General features: G+C 42.3%; 1 protein-coding gene across 1 annotated transcript in view; it reads right to left on the bottom strand.

Annotated features, from left to right (window-relative positions):
• GSAP (gamma-secretase activating protein) overlaps positions 1–21,128 on the bottom strand; it is a 48,418-nt gene extending 27,290 nt beyond the window's left edge. Inside the window, exons 1-13 of the mRNA XM_083575072.1 lie at positions 20,847–21,128; positions 14,191–14,267; positions 11,850–11,906; positions 10,309–10,378; positions 9,061–9,117; positions 8,881–8,969; positions 8,595–8,664; positions 7,752–7,798; positions 7,239–7,343; positions 4,079–4,138; positions 3,427–3,470; positions 2,495–2,580; positions 736–813 (exon numbers count right to left, since the gene is read on the bottom strand). Of these exons, the coding sequence (XP_083431198.1) occupies positions 736–813; positions 2,495–2,580; positions 3,427–3,470; positions 4,079–4,138; positions 7,239–7,343; positions 7,752–7,798; positions 8,595–8,664; positions 8,881–8,969; positions 9,061–9,117; positions 10,309–10,378; positions 11,850–11,906; positions 14,191–14,267; positions 20,847–20,940 (934 nt within the window). The 5' untranslated portion in view covers positions 20,941–21,128. The remainder of the gene's footprint in view (positions 1–735; positions 814–2,494; positions 2,581–3,426; positions 3,471–4,078; positions 4,139–7,238; positions 7,344–7,751; positions 7,799–8,594; positions 8,665–8,880; positions 8,970–9,060; positions 9,118–10,308; positions 10,379–11,849; positions 11,907–14,190; positions 14,268–20,846) is intronic.
• Between the last annotated feature and the right edge of the window lie 407 nt (positions 21,129–21,535).

The raw sequence follows: 21,535 nt of genomic DNA, 5'->3' as shown, positions 1-21,535 counted from the left end.
GAAGGGAAGTTCTGTCGCGCAAATAAGACTCCATTTGTGCAGCACTGGATAAAATCCTCTGGTTTATTCACTGAAGTGCAGATATTCAGGTAATCGTGTCTGGGGGAATGTGGTTCCCATTTATGAATCAAGGAAGCCAAGAGCAGGCCTTGAATAAAATTTACTAAGCAAAACCCAAAAAAGCTTTGTTTAAATAAATAAGTACAATAAATTTCAAGCAGGCAAATTCCAAAGTCCTCTTGCAATGTTGTAAAAATACAGCTTAGATTGTGTTGACAATGCAAAATTCTATGATGGGCAAATTACATACATTTGTAATTCTATGATGGGCAGAGAGTACTTTTGAATTTGAATTCTTGTATTTTACATCAACAAAAACAATGAATTCAAGAAGATATTTTCCATACAGTTTTATTAAATAGTTCTTTCCTTTGGTGCTTTCACTATCTACTTTATTCTTTACAAAATTAAATAATTGAAATTAGACGTATTTGCTTTTGAAAATTTGGATATGAAACAAAAGCAAGTATCAAAGGGGTAAGGAGGCTTGAGGCGACAGAGATTAAAATAAATACAAATCCTGTAACGGAATGAGGCCTTCTAGAATACAAATAGCAAAGTCTGGACAAGATGCATTAGGCTGCCATCCTATCCACACATACCTGGAGAAGCCTCACTGAACTCAGTTGGGCTTACTTCTAAGTAGACATGCACAGGAGTGCACTATTGACATACCTTTATGTAAAAAGGACACCGAGTATGTTACTTCTTCAGGACTAACAGGAACCAGGTTACAGCATATGCAGAGACATCCTAGAAAAAGAAGAAGAAAGTATGTTCCTCACAAAATTGCAACTATAAAATGTCCACTTTAATATTAGAAAAATGAAGTGATTAAAGCCCAGTGAGGAATGATACTTCCATGGCTACATGCATATCTGTGAGTCATCTCCCTGTGGTGGTTTAGTTAACAATATCAATGACTTTTCCTTTGCAGACTTAAAAGAAAACAGAATGGTACTTGGACTAGATCCATTTCTTCAGTTCCTCAAACTCTTTCAGTCCTAGAAGCTGAAGGAAGGAAATCTCAAACACATCTCAAACAGTTTGACCGCTTGTGCTCAAAAACATGGTAGCTCTAACCTTTCCTCTCTGAACTACGCATTTTGTTGTTTGCTCTAGTAACATTCAAGCTTCCTGGGAGGAACAGCTGTCCCTTCTCTCAGACTCCCTGAAAAAAGCAACTTGTTAAGTACCGTACTTTTCCGTCTATAAGATGCCCCCATGTATAAGGCGCCCACTATTTTAGGGAAAAAACCTAGTCTTATACACAGAAAAATACGGTACTTAAGTCACTTGCAGCTGTATTATACTAGAAGCTGCAGAGGATATTTCATTTCAGTTTTTCCAGCCTACCCACTATGGAAGAAGAGTTCAGATGCAGAACACACGTTATCTTCCTGTACAGTCATATCTCGGGTTACGAACACTGTGGGTTGCAGACTGTGCTGAACCCGGAAGTACTGAAACGGGTTACTTCTGGGTTTCGGCACTTGCGCATGCGTAGAAACACAAAATGACACCATGTGCATACACAGAAGTGCCAAATCGCGTCACACGCATGCACACACGCGGTGCTTCAGGCTGTGAACGCTGCGGGTTGCGAACATGCCTCCCGCACGGATCACGTTTGCAATCCAAGGTATGAGTGTACTGCCAAAATGTGTTGTAGTCATCTCTCACACACCTGTAACACTTCAGAGGGCAAATACATGTGATATTGTGCACTTAAGGTGTGAATATCAGAGGTGCTTCCTAAAAAAAACCCTTTATGCATGTTGGATAATTGTGGCTCAAATATCTAAGACATATATGCTCATATATTATATCATAATATAGTGTGTCATCAAACAAGTTCATCCTTAAACCTGAAGTAATGGTATTACATTTTGGGAGTTCTAGTAAAATTTTCTGCTAGTAGTAGAAGTGGAATGAATTCAATTGAGAGACAGGATGATTACACCTCTGAAAAAAGGTTTGCTTTTCATGTCTGTATCAAGGCAAAACACAGTAATCATCAAACACCCTTCACGTTACCAAAAGAAATAAAAAAGCAGATCAGTAACATACACATTACTTTGAAATGCAAGAGCTGTTTCGTTACACCACTCTTGAGCTCAGGTACTGATGTGAATATATCATTTGTGCCTTACATGATTTGTGATGCAGACATGCTCTTCTCAGCAAGTTTCATGGAAGGAGTGATAGAGAACAGAGTGTGTCCCAACTTAAGTAGAGAAGGACAGTAATTTCTCACAACAAATGCTAGGTTCCTGCATGACGTTTTCTGGCATTTGTATCCAACTACAATAAATACCTAAAGGGGATAGGTTTACTGTATGATGGTGAAAGATAAGAAAGAATTAAGCTGCAAGGAAAACTCAAAGGTTTGGGTAAATTAGGTTCACAAGTCTGTGTCTCATGTATACATTACCTGTTTCACTGGTAAAAACTTGAATATTCAAAGGTTTAGATATCATCTCTTGGTCTTGAGAATAGTTAAAATCCAAATTCACAGATCTAGGAACAGAAACATGAATTTGCTTCTTTACTCAAAATAGTGACATCTTTGAAGCCTTGCCAAGATCAATCTGCAGCCTAAGTTAGACACTGGCAGCCCTCAGACAAATTTGTCATTATGAGACTAAGCTGCAGGGAGTCTTCTTCCCCTTGGCACACAATAGGAGACGGGAAGCTTCTGCTTCTAGTCTGCAGCAAACCATAGTTTGCTGCTTTGTCTGAATGTGACAGGCTATGGCTTGTGCAAACCACAGTTTACCATTACACTAGGATTCCAAATACAATTCCACAATTGTCTGGAAACCTGATTGGCTGGCAAGCCATTGTTTGCACAAGGCATAGCTTGTTGTGTTTTATTAAGCATATGAACTCAGTGCTTTGCTTGGACTCTTCCCTCATAATGACACCGTTATGTCTGAATTGAACCTTCAAGAAATGGAGTCATCTTCATCAGTTCTTGCATCTTTGTATATATGCAGAAAAATTCGAAAAGAACTAAGTTGTTGCTGCATTGAGGGAAGCATGAAACAATCACTGATTGCTTTTAGGCTTGCCAAACAGAAAACCAATTCATAAATACACATGGGATATTAAGATGCAGAAATAAATCTGCAATCACTATCTACATTGAATAGTGTGCCACTACAGCGCTAAAAGAGCACCCCACAAATGGTCTCCTCTAGAATTCGGCTTCCCAACAACAACACCTCCTGACAGGAAATGATTTTACAACTGGTTTGGAGTGGGGAGATGTATGTGCAGCAGCACACGAAGCTGAGATGTTGCTTAATTCAATTCTAAATAGCTCTGAGGAAAACAGCTAGAAGGCACTCCACCCAAACTCACTTTAATCCTATGTCATCCAAGTTGATATCCAAAGGTGTTTCAAGCTGTTGGAAAACAGAAAGGCATTAAGTAATGGACTCTGCAGAAATGGCAAAGCTGACAGCAAAATTAAGAGATCAAAATGATGAACTTTTCATAGAATGGAGGCCTTTTGTGGACTATTTAAACAGCACAATCCTAACCATGTCTATTCAGGAGTAAGTCCTACTGAATATAATGGGCTTTAAGGTAAAGGGTAAAGGGATCCCTGACCATTAGGTCCAGTCGTGGCCAACTCTGGGGTTGCGGTGCTCATCTCGCTTTACTGGCTGAGGGAGCCGGCATACAGCTTCCGGGTCATGTGGCCAGCATGATTAAGCTGCTTCTGGCGAACCAGAGCAGCGCATGGAAACGCTGTTTACCTTCCCGCCGGAGTGGTACCTATTTATCTACTTGCACTTTGACGTGCTTTCGAACTGCTAGGTTGGCAGGAGCAGGGACCGAGCAACGGGAGCTCACCCAGTCGCAGGGATTTGAACCGCCGACCTTCTGATCAGCAAATCCTAGGCTCTGTGGTTTAACCCACAGTGCCACCATAAGGCTACAATTGCAGTCTAGATCAACAGAATGTTTGTATTTTGAAATGAACAAATAAAAGCTTAATAGAACTTACTATTAGTTTAAAGTTTTTATCAGGATAAAACTGGATGCAGTATAGTGTGTCCCTTGATTCCTACAACAAAGAGAAACTTTATTGGCATACATTTAAACCACTGGGAAAGAACTGGACATTATCTTGGCAAAGCATGCTCATGCTGGCTAAGTCAATGGGAATGCATGCATGGGGAGAATAATTCTGTCCTCTGCTCTTGAACCCATAGTATCCCCCTAATGCATCTCCCTACACTACTACTCCCTACAGCCAGGCTCACTGCTAGCTTTAGAGTCCAATTTGTGAGAGAAGAAGAAAAAGCATGAGAGCTGTGTCTGACCTTGTAACATCTAATTCTGCCCTTAAAAGCTCTCCATCCTTAAAATATATGACCCTTCTTTGAACATATGTGCCCTGAAGCAATTCAGAAAGAAAGTACAAAAAATTCACCACAACACAGCTTTGATACTTCCTTCCTGCCTCCCCCAGACTGTCTACCTTCTGTCTGTAAATACTTACGGTTTTGCTTACCATAAAACATGGTTTGCAGTTTCATAAGAGGAAACCTTTTCTGGGTGTCAAGCTGCTTCCCATTGCCTTTTGGCACAGACATGTTAGAAAAACGGCAAACACTATTCTCAGTTCAGAGCGGCTCTTGAAAACTCAGAGTAGCTGTGTGTGTGTGTTTTAGTTTTAAATTACAGCCTACAGTTTGCAACAACATTTCAGGAGGGTTAAGTACATTTGCCCTGCACAGTTTTTAACAGTTGGTACTAGGAACTCTTATTAACAACAGCAGCAAAAACCACCACAAAAGTATACCTCTCCTGCAAGTCATGAAATGTGGCCTCATAGCTAGATCAGCAGTTCTGAATTATTATTTTTTGGGGGGGGGGAGATGCCAGGCTGTGACAGCTGGGCACCCTAATCTGCACACCTGGGTACACTTCTGGTGCTAGTGTTTTTTTACTTTCAGGAAAATGACATTTTTACAGGCTTGCTACCAAGGAACTCAGACTCACTGTCCTTTTAAGCTTGGCCATAGAGTCTTAGTTAGAAATCTCGCTGATGCCTTTCAAGTGCTAATATGCAGATACATGAGGCACTCAGAGAGAAGTTGAACTTGAAGCTTGTCCTGGGTACCTTCAGTTTAGATCAACAGTGGACTCTTGCCGGCTATTTTCAATGTGTGTATGTCTATGTGTATATATTCAACACCCACCCACACACACCAGTATGAGACTTCCAGAACATACAAGTGCCTCTCTTTCTACTTGACCTGCAACCTACATCATGATTGGAACTACTCAAAGCCCTGGTGGAAGAAGCTCTGTGCCCCTGGCAGATCAGCACTCACTGACATGACCCAATGCAAATATATGCACACTGCAATCTGTTTGTACACCACATACCTCTGCGCTGCGGTTGGAAACGTGAATATCTTATCTAATGAATCTAGTATTTCGTCACTCTTCATTTAGTATAAACCTCCCAGGAAGAACTTTCTGACAGTAAGAGTTGTTCGACAATAGAACGGTCTCCCTCAGGAGGTTGTGGACTCTCCTTCATGGGGAGGTCTTTAAGCAGAGGCTGGATGGCCATCTGTCATGGATGCTTTAGCTGCAAGTCCTGCATTGCCTTACAACTCTACAATTCCATGAGTCCATTATTCTCTCCCGCAGAGAGGTTCTTTCCCCAAAAACAATCCAATTTGAATGCTGCCTCTGTAACCAATCTTTTACTTTCATCACAAACTGAATATTAATCACTCTCTTTCGTAATCAATTGTTCTAAGCTTTGGCCTGCAGTCTTTTGATTGCTAATACCTTCTGGTATAAAATGCAATTCATTCCATGGCTGAAGACTCTGCTCGTGTTCACCCCAGAGACGAACATAGAACTGTAGACACATAGGGGAGAAGCTTCTGCTGAATTTCGCAAAATCAACACTTAATCACTCAAGAATCCATTCTCACTACTAGATTCCTAATATTCAACTCAGTAATACTTGGGATCTGTATGTGATGACTAGAGGTGATGACTGTATGTGATGACTAGAGGTGTTGACTGTATGTGATGACTAGAGGTGTATGTGATGACTAGAGTCATCACATACAGCTCCCAAGTTAAAACAGTACAACGCATCATCAGAGATCTACAACCTCTCCTGGACAATGACAGTTCTCTTTCTCAAGCTCTGGGAGGAAGACCTTTCATTGCCTACAGACAGCCACCCAATCTTAAACAACTCCTAACCCACAATAATACTACAACCAGACGTAGCACGGACACTGGCACCAGAGCCTGCAATAAACCCAGATGCCAACTTTGCTGCCACATACACCCGGACAACACCATTACTGGCCCCAACAACATCACACATACCATCTCGGGACTATTTAATTGCTCATCGTCTAACATTGTATATGCCATCAAATGCCAACAGTGTCCCTCAGCTCTCTATATTGGACAAACAGGCCAAACCTTACGCCAAAGAATAAACGGACATAAATCGGACATCAAGAATCACAAGACAGAGAAACCAGTAGGAGAACACTTCAATCTCCCAGGACATTCTATACAAGATCTCAAAGTAGCTGTATTACTACAAAGGAATTTCAGAAATAGACTGGAAAGAGAAGCTGCTGAATTGCAACTCATTACCAAACTTAAAACCATGGAGAGACCTGGTCTGAACAAAGACATTGGATTCTTATCTCATTATACATGACAAAGCCATTTTTCACCTTCTCACCCCTTGCTTTTTCCTGTAAGACCTATTGCAGTCGTTAAGAGTCGTCAACAGGCTCATCACAGCTATCTGCCAACCACCCATTCCCACCACCCTTCTGAGTAATACCCCTCCCCACCTTCTCACTATATAGAAGGATCTGGCAACTTCTGTTTCAGTGTATCTGAAGAAGTGTGCATGCACACGAAAGCTCATACCAAGAACTAACTTAGTTGGTCTTTAAGGTGCTACTGGAAGAAAAAAAATTTTTTGTTTTGACTATGGCAGACCAACACGGCTACCTATCTGTAATTTTGAGGTATATTTCAAAACACATTTCTATCTTCCTTATTATCAGAAACACTGCTACTATATTAAAATGTAACATTTTTACTGAATAAATAGCATGCAAGTGCATAACCAAAGCAACAAAATAGTGCATATTTTCAACCTTTGAGGCAATGTAAAATAATGTTTGCTCCAGCATATCCCACTGGGCCCAAAAGATATCGTCAACAATTCTTTGTCTTGAAAGCTGGCTTGCATTTTCTATCATCTAGAAGGGACAGAAAATCAGCATTAATCAGGAAAAAAGTGAAACAATGTGTGTCAAATCAAATAGACTGCAGTAACTAGAGACCTGTTCAGGTAACACTCCCAGGACCTCAACATGTGCAGTTTAGATAAGAATGCAGGTAATGTTTCTTTCAGACAATCGCCAGCATGTAGAAAAAACACCTGACCTGAATAATCCTGCAGCTAGTTTAGGAGGACAGCCAAGACTATGAGTCACCAAAATAGATTAATGGCAAGATCCTGCCAACTTGTACGCCAGCTGAGGGCTGAATTTGACCATCTAGTTGCTGACCTTGTCTATATTACACAATGACAGTCCATAAAAATATCAACCTAACCAATTCCACTTGAACAAAAGAATTAAAGGGGAGTGGATTAAGCTTCTTACCACACTGTCTCCTTCTCTGACAACTTTGATGTCGATTTTTTCAATATCTTAAAATTGAAAAACAATGTCATTTTGTGACTATTTATGCAGTACAGACACACAGACCATCAAACAATTTAATGGATATTTTGCTTCTAAATTATGAGCACATTTGAGCCAGCATATCTGCACATGAGCGTTGCATAATAACATAATGCTGGTGCAATACTGAATTTCCGAAAGCGTACTAGTACAGATTTAGTGTGTGAGCCTCTGCTTATTTACTCAGACTTAAGTTCTATGGTACTCCCAGGAAGATGGGCATAGGGTGGCAGTCTGAATGCCACATTCTAAGCCTCTGTGTGCTGGCAATTTGCAAATGGGACACAACAACATTTTTTTACAAATAAGGGCAAATTGTTGGTTATCCTTCATAAACAAACAGATCTGAAAGTCATGATGCATTGACAAGAAACAAAGCTTCCAGCCACACAGAGTTCTTTCTTGTGGTTCTAGGGCTGCGTGAAACCATTCTCACAGATCATCTATAAAACTTAATGCTTTTTCAAACAACCCAGGAGGTTCTGGAAAGAACAGAACAATGCATTTTCACAACCATAAGAAACCTCCCCCTACCGCCACCATTGCATCAGAGATGGTTTTTTATACAGTAGAATGCCACCCATGAATGCCACTCAGGCTTAGATCTTTTTCTTCTCCCAACACTTCCTAAAGCAGGATTAAAAAAGAGAAATGGACCTTACATATTGTCTCCGAAGCAAGAAAAGAGACTGCAGAACACCCTACCAACCTACAATCAAAATGTACATTTTATCAAAATGCTTTTTAAATTTAAGTACTTACATTTATCTTCTGAAATGAGCAACAGGTAGCTTTCTGGAGAAGTAATTGTTTCTGCAACTGGATAAACAAACTGTAAAAGGAAATTGTTCAAAGATAACGGGCTTGCTGTATTGAGGCTAGATAGCTGGCTAATGGTGTACTGCATAGCCTAATTGAGAGAATGGTATTGTTACTGTTAAATTATATTTAAGACAGAAAGCAGGCTTTATGTCACTTTAGCACAGAAAACAAACCTAACGGCTGTTACTACACACTTAATCATGAAAAGTTTGCAAATATTACTTACCTGCACTCTGATCCAGCTATCCACAGCCTTTAAAACTTTCACATTATTTACTGGGTGAATTTCAATCAGCAAGGTCAGACATTTAGACACTAGGATAAAAGCAGAATTAACATAACATTAGTCTGCTGTTTGTAAATTATATCCAACATCCATTTAAAGGTGTATCAATGTTTTAAATACCTGGGGGAAAGAAGAGATTTGTTCTTTCTTCTGTTGTTGATTGGAGAAAACTGACCGCTAATAACAACAAATATATAGAAATTGTAAGCGTCATATATTGAATTCCCACAATTTTTGTTTGAGGGAAATTAACAAGATTTTCCAGGGATATTGCTACAGTGGTGGGGATCCTCAACCCTAGGGAATGAATGTGGCCTGTCTGACGCAATTGTATTGCTACTATGTTTATATTACTTTAAAGCAATGCTATAATAAAAATGTATGGTGGTTAGCTCATATTTAAAAGCGAATACTCATGTGTGCAAATCATACTAAAGCCATAATTTAGTGTCATGGGCATGAGAAGAAACAAGATAAGGCAAACCTTGGAATCGAGTACTTTCCCTTCCTCTCCTCCTCCTGCAAGACTAGGAGAAATTCAGAAGCTTTGATTTCTGCTTCTGATTAATGACAGTATTCTGTGTTGGCCAGACCATAACTGTGCTTTATTCTAACTATGTTTATTTTAAACAAGCCAACTCCAATAACGTGGTTTGAAGTTGGATTGATTGGACTGGCCAGTGTAACTATCTGCAGATAAACAAACGTGGAACCACATGTTTCCAAACTCTTCCTCCTCCTGGGCTTGGAGGAGAAAGGGGAGAAGAGGAGCCCAAGACTCATTCCTGCTCATTCATGTTGCACTAAACAATGCCTAAGTGTACAAATGTGAAACCCACAGGCCCACTCCCTCACCACACTGCATACTAACATGCCAAAGCCTGCATTAAAAATGGCATAACTTAGATTATACTGCAACACTTAAAGGATTAATGCTACAAGTTAACAGGATACAAGGAGTCTTCATACAGAACCAGTCTTAGAAATTAGCCAGGTGCGTTTTGCTACTGCCGTGGGTCCAACTGCAACTATGTGAAGATTTCTGGGGCCAAGTTGGCGACCACGGTTTAAAAACCTCTCCCTTAGTTCATAGTTAATACTATTTCCATTTCCACTGTGTGTGTTTCTCTTTCTTCCATACTGGGGCAAGTGAATTGTTGTAAGACCAAGCAATGCAGCTGAGATCATATATTGTAGGTTGGAAGCGATCCCGAGCATCATCTACTACAACCCCCTGGCAAATAGATATTCCACTGTGGTGATTGCAACCTAGATTTTAGGTGTCATTTGTCACATAGCTTATATATCTGAGTTTCTAACACTGTACAGAACATAACTTTAATGAGAAAGCAACAGGAAGGAGCTTACCCAGCAATGTCTTCTCACTGTTGACAGAGCAGCTGATCACATGCAAGTCCTTTTCAAAATTATATAAGTGCTATTGGGGGGAAATGTTTGGACATTTTATGAGCAAGTATATCTTAACGACATTTAGTTCTCTCTTTCTCCTTATTCTTTATATTCACACACTTTAGTCTCCATACAATTGACCAAAGCAATCAGTATTAATGCAATCCCCTTAAAACTAGGTTCCTTAACGTCCATACCAGGGGTCAGCAAACTTTTTCAGCAGGGGGCCGGTTCACTGTCCCTCAGACCTTGTGGGGGGGCTGGACTATATTTTGAAAAAAATAATGAATGACTTCCTATGCCCCACAAATAATCCAGAGATGCATTTTAAATAAAGGGACACATTCTACTCATGTAAAAACACACTGATTCCCAGACTGTCCACGGGCCTGATTGAGAAGGCGATTGGGCCGCATCTGGCCCCTGGGCCTTAGTTTGCCTACCCATGGGTCCATACCCTCAAAACCAAGCAATTTTGTGCTATGGAAGTATAGAGAATAGAGGTATCTTACCTATTATGCTAGACCAATCAACACCTGCACATCTTATCTACTGGTCATGTTTTGTTCAAGTTATTTATTCTGAAAGTTCTCATAGTTACAATAGATGCCAATTTTCACCAGCTTTCCCTCTGATGCTGGATCTTATCTTGACTGTGAATCACTGTGTCCAGATATGGTAACAGGATGATGGGTCAATTCAAGGAAGAGTCACAGGAGATTATGAGCAGTTTTAGGGATATGAGTTTAGCTACACATTCTCTCCCTGATTATACTGGTTTGTGATATGATGGTTTTGCTGGACCTGCCTTGGCTCCTGGGTGGCAGCAGTGCCCAGGGAGACCTTTCTCAATTACATCTGTGTTGGGTACTGAGTCCCTTTTGGAGAAAAGGTGTCTCCGAATATCTCATAGCCTGACCTGCAATATTGCCTGCATGGACCTGCACCCGAGGGTGGTTATAAAAATTGTAGGTGTCACAGAATGAAGCCATTCATATACGTTGAAGAAAGCCAGGTAACATGTAACGCCAGAACATCTGCCACGCACTGCATGTTTCCTGCCAAAACTGATTCAAACCCAAGTCCCAATTCATACGGGGAATTACTTCTGCCATGTGAACCTCACTGTGCCAATTAAGATCCTCAGGCAAATCAGCCCCTAAGGAGGTTCATTCTGAGGGTGCTAATAACAGAATGCTAATAGGCTGAATTGCATCTTTAAATCCTACTCTATCTAGAAGATCTGTTAAGCTTATTCCCTTTAGTGTCATGATCTTGGCCAAACCCTTTTTTCTTCTATGAGGATTCTGGAGAAGTCAATACTGCTGCTTTATAATGATATGCCAATATTCATAATTTTATAAACGTTTGTATATAATGTGTGTGCCTGTTATAGATTTTACGCTTGTTGGTTTTATTGTAGCAATTGTAAAAGCCTTGATTTTGGACACAGCCAAGCTCTATAACACTCCCTATTCTATATGGTGGATGAAGCTTACCTGGTTCTTTTGACTACTGGGCTCATACAATCCAATACAGGTGTGCGCCTGATTCCCCTGCAAGGGAAGTGATTCAGCCATGAGAACAGAACATTTTAAAAACATTCAGTGTCACCTGTAATAATATAACCATTTATCTTCAATTGTCCAAATTTCACTGGCCCTGGTCCCTTATCTTTAAGAGCCCAAAATATATGATTACATTTTCCCCTGTCATGAAGGGAGGTGAAGCTTTTTTCCTTGTGGGTAATGTCAGGGACCATGGATCAGTGCTGAATGGGGCAGAAGCCAGAAATCAGAATGGCCACAACCAGGAGTCCCTGTTCTCTTCCTTTCCATTCTTCCTTCCTGCCCAGCAGACAGCCAGGGAAAGGAATCTGTTGCTCTCGCCAAAAACCTGAACTGACCACCTTTGGGAGCAGGGAGGTGATATGAGACCAAGAACTGTGTGTGGTCCTAAGGCCACAGGTTGCCCATCTCTGAGATAAAAGTGATGATAATCCTTCACCTACTTAACTTCTTGATGCTGAGCTGCTGTGAGACTCAGAAAGCAGGCCAGGATAGAACAAGAGAGCAGGCGCACACACAGACAATCCTACTTCTGCCATACTTTCTCTCTCTGTTATCCTCTTTCCTCAACTAAATACATCCTCCCTTTTCCCTTTCATGGTAAGGAGAAACAGAAAAGACACATAAGTCATGCTCTGTATTCTAATGCCTTGTGAATACAATTTTGAATGAACTTATTCGTTTGGTTTTTTTCTCCCAAAGAAAAGCACTCATCAAAACATGTTGGGAAATTTGGAAACCCATTTTAAATCATCTCATCTTTGCACCTAGTAGTTTTACTTCCTCTTAATTCTGCTATGCAGTGTGACCATCCGCCTGAAGGCTGCCAACTTTATTTGACTGACCCCATTTCTGTGTCTTTAACAGCAGCTCAACAGAAAGAAATTGAGCATGTGGTGTTTGTACTGGTATGGAGATAAACAGATGTTTGATTGCTGTCTATCAGGCCACTGCTAACAGAACAGGAACAATTAAATTAAAAGCAGTTGGACAGACTATTGGAGGAACTAGCATGGGCTGTGCACTGCCACCATGTAACTAACTGGCACATCCAATCTGTATCACCAGATCAGAGGTCTGTGGAAAAACAACAACAATCTCATGCTTTAAAGTCTGGGCACAATAGGGGAAGCGTCACAGCTCAGTGATGAGGCACTTGGTCAGCGGTCTGCGGAAAAAGCCAGAGCAAAGTGGCGAAAAACATTTTTGCATGTCTAAAAGTACCAGGTTCAACCAGTTTCTCCAGTTAAGAAGACAGCAGTTGCTGGAAAACATATTTGCATGACCCAATGATCATGAGCAGTCAGTCAGTGGTGGGACAGTTCCAGGAAAATTTGGGTAAGACCAGTCTTTGTTCAGAAATGAAACTACTTCAGCTGCCACAGTTTGCAAAAGTCGTCCACTGTTGGGTGGAGGGAATGCAAACCTCCTGAAGCATTTGATACTAGAGACCAGGGGTGGGCAACCTAAGGCCTGGGGGCCGGATGCAGCCCAATCGCCTTCTCTATCCGGCCCGCGGACAGGCCAGGAATCAGCGTGTTTTTACATGAGCAGAACGTGTGCTTTTATTTAAAGTGCATCTCTGGGTTATTTGTGGGGCATAGGAATTCGTTCGTTTTCCCCAAAAAATATACTCCAGCCCAGCACATGGTCTGAGGGGTGGTGGACTGGCCCACGGCTGGAAAAGGTTGCTGACCCCTGCTACTCCAACCCTTCTGAGGAGCAGCTGATAGCAAACAAGGAAAGAGAGTTGTATAAATTGTTAAATAAATAGGACTGGATTTTAGGAGGGATTACAGATAATTGGTTGTCCCAATGGAAGTGTCTGATAAGCACAGTGGTGCTCTTCCGGGAGCATCTTGGCGGTGAAAGGCAAGATAGGAGGACAGCTAATATAACCACCGATTCAAACACTAGCATTCCAATTCTATGTACGTTTGTTCAAATTAAATCCCACTGGTTGCCAGGTAAATGTATGTAGCCCTGCAGTCCAAAATGTGCTAAATAGAAGCACTCCACTGATTATGAACGAAGCGGGATATGAAGTCAGCATTGCAAATTAATCAGTTTTGTAATTATAAGATCTCTAATTTCAGCACAAAATGAAAGTTTAAATTAAATGAAGGGATGGACACACTTATTATTTGCTATATAAAGCACACCAAGTCTTACTTGAGCGCAATGCCCATTTGTAGTCAGTGTTACTTCCAGTAAAGCACACATAGCATCATGTAGACCATTTCTTAAGTCTTATCTCTCTTTCTTTACTTACCTTCCAGGTATAAATAATATTTCCATTTCTTTCAACATTAACTGTGCGGAGTGTCTCCAAGTTATTCCCCAAAATATCTGAAATAACAACCATAAGATGCTTCAGGCCAGTTTAAGCTCAATTATATTTTTTTAAAAAGACTGACAAAGAAACAAACATCATTAGGACAATAATGTCATGTAATGTTATAGAAATAATTAGTAGTTTTAAACTATTGCTTAGTGGCCTTATTAGGAGTGCAGCTCTTTCAGCATGAATGGGGAAATTGTTTAGAATTCTAGTCTTCTAATGTAATATAAGCCACAGTGTCCCGTGGATATTGTTAACTGGTGGGACAGCGAAACGGAAGATTTGATTTCATCTGTAAGAAGGAACTTTGAAAATCACATGAACTTATCTCAAGAAGCTGAGGAACGTACAGGCAACTCCCCATTTACGCAAGGGTTGCGTTCCAAGGCACCACACACAATGGTGGGACGCCCATTAGCCCACCCTGCCCTGTTCCACCCCCATTTTGTCCCTTTCCAATGCCCAAAGGGGCATGTCTGTCAGCAGTCACGCGTGACTCGAATGGGGAGCTCCCTATGTAGTAGTAGTAATAAAAAACACTACAATGTTGAAGAATTTTCACAAGGACTGTTCTTTAAATATGAAAATGATGTGGAAATGTAGAGAACTGAACTTAAGAGTGGAAAAATTAGAAACTAAGAGGAACTGATATGGACAGATTTGCCCATCCTTAATTGGAACACAGAATCTGAGTGGGTTGGGATTGCTGCCAGCACAAGAGCAGTAGTCACCATTTGCTGCTCTCCCTCAGGTTGATAAATGGCTTGGGTTGGCCCTTGTAGTCAGGAGGGAAATATAAGCATTCTCTGTCCCAAACCCTTAGCACAGGTCAACCCACAAACATGAAACGCTTTATAACTAACCAATAATAATAGTAAATTTAAAACCCACTGTGCCAAAATCTGCCATATTTTTTTGAGGGCTGCAACATTTAACCAATTGACTAGACTAATTTGCTAAAAGTCACTGGTGATTATCAATTCATAGTGCATGTCTACTCAAACACAAGCCCCACTGAGATCAGGGGAGCTTACTCCAAAGGAAGCATGCACAGGATTGCAGCCTAAGATTTTTTTTTTTCATTTTAATTGAGTGACAGCCCTAATTTATTGTTTCGCCTTACCCAGCGTAATAACTCTTGCAAAATGCTATAACCAGCAACCTGAACAATCCTTGTAGTTTAATTACTGTAGAGACTCTACTCCCTGGAAGAGAGGGGAGTGGTTGTGGGCGGGAGCCCAAGCTCCGCCCCTAGCAGGGGGCGTTTGCCCCCTGCCTCCTCCTCTCTCCCGGCTGGCGCCCACGCCCCTCGGCAGGCACCCAACCAGGTGCCTCCAAGGGGGCGTGTACAGCAGCCTTTTGCTGCAGCGCCAGCCTCTCCTCGGCCTCATTCTTCTCCGTCGTCTCGTCGCAAGTCACCCACCCTCCACTCCCTTTGAGCTCAGGGTCTTAGTTCTTTGGCCTTGCTATGGACCTTAGGTTGGTCGCCCTGGTTGTCCGGGGGGCCTGGTAGGAATTTTTCCATTTGGCTTTAGGCTTTTTGGTTTTTTCGCCTACCTCGTAGCAATCGTCACAACTTTTGTGGTATTGGTGGGTAGGTTAGGCATTGGAATAATGTGTTGTGGTGTGTCAAAGGGCTAGGTGTGGCCATTGCCTATGCCTTCAATTTTTGGGTATTCCGTTAAAGGAATCTGGCGGTCGTGTATTCTGTCCGATGCCTGCTTGGCGGGAGGCCATAGCACGACCCTCGGTGACATCAGGGGAGAGCCTATAGTTGGATTAGCATCAACAGGCTCCACCTACTGGTGAATAAACCCCCCTTGTTTTAGACATCCAATGCCTAAGCCAATACCTTTTCACTGCTGTAATCAATAAAGTTGTGGCCTATTCTTGCCCATTAACCTTATATCACGTCTCCTTGCGTATTCATTTCACGTTGCGGGGGTCGGGTCCTCGAACCACAACATTTCCTTGTTACACATTTAGAGTTTGAAGTCAAGAGAGAGAGGTGCTATAAATGTTCTCTTGCCACATTTTTGACAGGAGAAAAATGGAAGCAAGATAAGTTGTGACACACCAAAGGAAAACTGGTGCACATGATAGACAGTTAGTAGGAAGCTGAATCTGCAGAAGGATTTCCTGCTCTCTCATGCTTCGGTTTGAGCGTTCTCAAGTCTTTTGTGTGAATCACCAGCATTATAATGCTAAAGGTAAAACTGGGTCATATTTCAAGGAAGTTTAAATTAAAAAGAAAAATAAACTCTACACTTTATGTAGTCATTCAGAGCTTTCAGGCTGTATCTGATATTGCACTCCAATTCGATATGCCATTCCTGGCATTCACACGGATTATGCAACTCTTTACGGTAACTTTGGGGAGGATCCAGCCAAAGGTTAAGTACTTTTAAGTATCATTGATTTCAACCAGAAATACTTACTAAACAAGTTTTATGCTTGCCAGGACTAAGCAAACTAAAGGAAACCATCACACTTTTCTTTTTACAAACACACAGAAGTCACCTTACAAAGCGGGTTTCACTCTAAAAATTAAAGTTTGTATTAAGCTACTTGTCAGAATAAGATGAATAATGTTGCCAGAGCCATTTGTAGAATTACATATCCAGATACTACTTTTGAAGATACATATTGAAGAAATAATCAGAGAAGACAGAGGAGTTTCTTAAGAGTCACAGAGTCTGCTTAAAAAATTGTCTATATTTGGCCCTAGCAAGAGCCCTCAATGCAGTTTACAAGAAAGAACAAAATACCATAAAGTAAACTAAAACCTTAACATTAAAAGGATCTGGGTAAAAACCTAAATATATTTACAACCATTAAAACCACATGGAATGTTTCCACAGCCCATCTAAACCCTACCAGGGATGTGGTTAATCTCACCTCTTTTGGGAAGGAATTCCACAACTGGGGTCTTAATGATTTTTTGAAGAATCAAAAAAGCACAGCAAGGACAACAGGAATTTCCAGGTATTTATATATTGTGGCAATAATTCATTAAAAATGCTTGACTCAGGAGCAAATGTTCTGAAATGCACCCCTCCTGGAAAATGACTGGGGTTCTTTATTGCGCTGCTCCTTCTTAAATAGTGTTGATTACAATCCTATGCAATGTTTCCTAAGAGGAAACACCACTGCAACTCACTTTTCAAGTAAGCAGATTACAGTCATCTAATCCAGTGGCTTTCAAAGTGGTGGTGCACAGACTGGTGCCAGTCCACAAACTGTTAGCTGCCGGTTCCTGGTGACTCCACTACAGCCCAGGTTGGATGGGATGCTTCAAGGTCCAAATATGGTTCTGGTCCCTCCCGTAAATATGGTGGGAGGATTCCAGGTCTATTGCATCAGATATATTGAGATTTACGGACCTAACCCAACTTTGAAAATCACCTAAACTGGAACCCATTGCCACATGTTGGGGCAACATTCTATGGTTTAACCACAAATGGAAAATTAAGTCCAGTGTCAACTCTCCTCTGGCAAGTTCCATGGCTAACCATTCCAAGACACAGTTGCTGAAGTTATATTTAATTTTTACCTCTTTGCCATAACTTGCAGACACATTCACACTGTCTGTGTTAGGGTAACTCTTGAGAGTCCCATGGACTGCAAGAAGATCAAACGTATCCATTCTTAAGGAAATCAGCCCTGAGTGCTCACTGGAAGGACAGATCGTGAAGCTGAGGCTCCAATACTTTGGCCACCTCATGAGAAGAGAAGACTCCCTGGAAAAGACCCTGATGTTGGGGAAGATGGAGGGCACAAGGAGAAGGGGACGACAGAGGATGAGATGGTTGGATGGTGTTCTTGAAGCTACCAGCCTGAGTTTGATCAAACTGCGGGAGGCAGTGGAGGACAGAAGTGCCTGGCGTGCTCTGGTCCATGGGGTCACAAAGAGTCGGACATGACTAAACGACTAAACAACAACAACAAAGCGAATTACCACTAGGGATCATATTCCTCAACCATCAACCCCTATTATAGGTAGGCCGCTATCAGGTGTTTTGTTTTGATGATTGATTTCCTGTATTTAGTGCACTTTTAATTTATATTTCTTAACATGAATATGCTGCTCACTGCTTTGAGGGACTCTGGGTCTAAGTTACAACCAAGGTCCTAGGCTGTAAATTAAGCAAACCATGACCTGACATAACCTGGTCTCCATTTCAAGATCACCCTGAGCATTTTGCCTCGAGGGAGGGGAGTCTGTGCTAGAGTCTGTTTCATCTGAGATTTCTAGTTTATGCCCTCTGAGATACACCCCACCATTGCCATATGCCCTTTTCTGTCCTTCTCATAGAGGTTTTTTTACAGATACAACTATATCCCACTGGTTCTCTCCATTCCACTAGAATACTCCCTAAAGTATCTTTGCTCACCTTTAAAGCCAAGCCTTGTGGATTTCCCATATTGGCTCAGCAACTTCCTAGAATTGGCTTATCCAGACCTATATCTCCAAATGTCTGTGGCATGTGTGTTTTCCCATACAGCCCTCTGGTCTCTTTGACTGGATATTATGCCCTATTGAACACCTAGTTCAGTTGCCTTATTCTATCCCACTGCTATTTGGGATTCAGAAACACTATCATGCTCATCTCTTGTGGACAATTCCTCCCAAACTGGGTGCTCCATTGCTCCTATAATTTTTTTCCCATGGCTCAGATTAAAAACTGCTCTACAACTGGTTTGCTATTAAATGGCAGCAACCTGGTTCCATTTTGAAGCCTGTCCCTTTTGTCCACACTCAGGTTCCAAAATTTTGCAAAACTCTGCATTCAATACATTAGATATGTTTGAGGGGTCAAAGTACACCTAATCCATTTGATACAGTATGGTTTCTGCTCCTAACTTTCATAAATGCTTCTCTTGAGAGTTCATGACCTCCAACTACCCACACTGGGTTTTTGAGGGTTTATATCAGATAGCTGCTTTAGTTCTTGTTTATCTGATTTCAATGGTTATCACTTCTCCAGTCATATGCTGTAATAATGACACGTGGGGCTCTGTAACTTCTTGTTTTGTAATTGTTCTTCACTGTACTGCAGTTTCCCCAGAGTGGCTGGGGAAGTGCCAGAGTGCCAGATAGGCAGTGTATAAGTAATAAAATTATTATTATTTGCAAAACAAAATTATTTGCAGTTTTAAAAAACAAACAAAAAACAGCACATTTCTCAACTTCTCTGGTGTTGACATGACCATTAGTGCTTCTCCAACACAATCACATATCTACACAATCTCTGTGTTTCTAATGACCAAATTTCCTCCTGGCTGGAAGTACCCCATATTCTGTCTCTCTGGGGCTTTTGTTTGAAGCACTGATTATTTCCAATTAAGTCCACTGATGAATCTACTCTGAGTACAAGATAAGCTGGATACAACCCTCCCTTCCTAAGAATGGATTCCACTTCTCATCCACCACCCAAGCAGCTGTTATTTATGATAGGTTTAATGAGACCATAGATATAATCACACATCTCCTGTATCATGTCTAGTTTGACCCGCAGGCTGCCTGCTTCTTCATGTTATACGTCAGACAAAGTGATACAATAGCAGTCTGCTTGTGATTAGGATCATCATTGTTATTTTAGGGAAGAGCCAATACATTATTGGTCAGAAAATACTGTGCTGTTAGTAATACAGTAGATTGTGCATAATACATAAATTTGTCTGTCTTCCTATATGGGCGACAGTCTGTGTTTTGAAAGGAGGCTGGCGACAACATCATTCATAGAACCATATGCAAAACAGCACCCCTAAATAATGCATTCACTTTAAAAAGCAATAGTCCAATTTTACTTACAGTGACCTTCCGCTTTGTGAAGGATTTTATTAGACGGAATTATCGTCTCCTCTGGGATCAGCTTATCACTGTTTTTGATCAAGACTGAAGATTGATGTTTTACAGGAGGTTTAAACGTCTGTTTTAAGCATCCTGTTCTATTGTAAGCAGAGGAAGGCTGTATTCATCCTATACCTTCCAAGCACACCTGAAGCCCATTCTTTCCCTCAAAGAATTCTGGGAACTGTAGTTTATGGCTTCTTGGTTATAGTGGTTCTGTGAAGGAGGTAAACTACAGTGCCCAGAATTCTTTGAGCAGCAGAGAAGGGGAAACTATGAATGTGCTTTAAGGGTAGGCAGCCAGACGTTTTAAAGATTATTTCTGCTTCTCTTAGAAGAGGGCAGCGCAGTGAGGAGGGAGAGGCTGCGACGGTCATGAGGGGAACCTGCCCTCCCGACTTTGCCGCCGCGCTCACAGGTACTCAGCTCACCTGTCTGAGCAACTTTGGTCACTGAGCTGAGGCCGAGACACGTTTGTCACCTGGCCGGGGCTTCCCTGCGCTGGGAAAACGGCTTCTAAGCTTCCCAAATACGAAACCGGAGCGGAACAAGGCGAGCCGGCAGCTGAGTCCCGCCGCCCCAATTCCAAAAAAATAATAATAAATTGCAGTTTGGCTCGAGAGCACATTTAACAGGTCGTGAGGGGTTTTCCTGAGCGGAATGCAGGAAGAAGAAGAAGAAAAATAGGAATAAGAATAGCAATAGCAGCAGCAGCAGCAGCAGCAACCCTCACCAGCATGAGCGTCTCCCAGCAGCGCCGCTTGCTCGGAAAGCCAGGGCCCCACATCTCTCGGAGGATCAAACTGGGCGCTCAGCTGGAGCAGCATCGCCCCTCCTGCCCAGGGGGAGCCCGGGAGCAGCAGCCCCGCAAGAGCCTCCCGGGAGCAGCCCGGCGGATGCCCCGCCAACGCCGCCTGAGGCCTGGCCCGCCCTGCAGGGACCCGGGGCTCCCCGAGCGCCTTTCGCTTTTGCCCCGGGCCCGCCCCTCGCGGGGAATCTCCCGAACTAGGCGGAGGCGCCGCTGCCTATTGGACGCGCCGAGTGTCACTCGGGGAAGCGCCTGCCCTGCAAACTTCGGAGCCTGTGCGCGGGGAAAGGGAGACGCTCCCCTTGCGCAACAGCGGGCGGCCCCTCGCGCGGCGCCGGCGGCAATGGCTGGCTGGGCGCGTCCGCGCGGCTTGGCCCAAAACGCCGCCGGAAGGTCTGGAACTGGGGCGGTGAATGGCCAAACCGAAAGCAAATGGGTCGCATCCTCTCCAGGGACCGCTTATGATTGCATGCGCGTAGCAGACACCCCTCGTCCGCCCCTTCCTCCGCTATCTGCATCTTGAATGCGGATCCAGGTCGCGCGTCGGTCTTGCATGGTGAAATCGCCTCTTGCTTCTGCTGTGCAGTGGCGGGAGCGGGGGACGCGCGCGGGTG

The sequence above is a fragment of the Podarcis filfolensis genome, assembly GCF_964270895.1.
Source record: "Podarcis filfolensis genome assembly, chromosome: 10".
Classification (NCBI taxonomy): domain Eukaryota; kingdom Metazoa; phylum Chordata; class Lepidosauria; order Squamata; family Lacertidae; genus Podarcis; species Podarcis filfolensis.
This window is presented reverse-complemented; position numbering and strand designations above follow the sequence as displayed.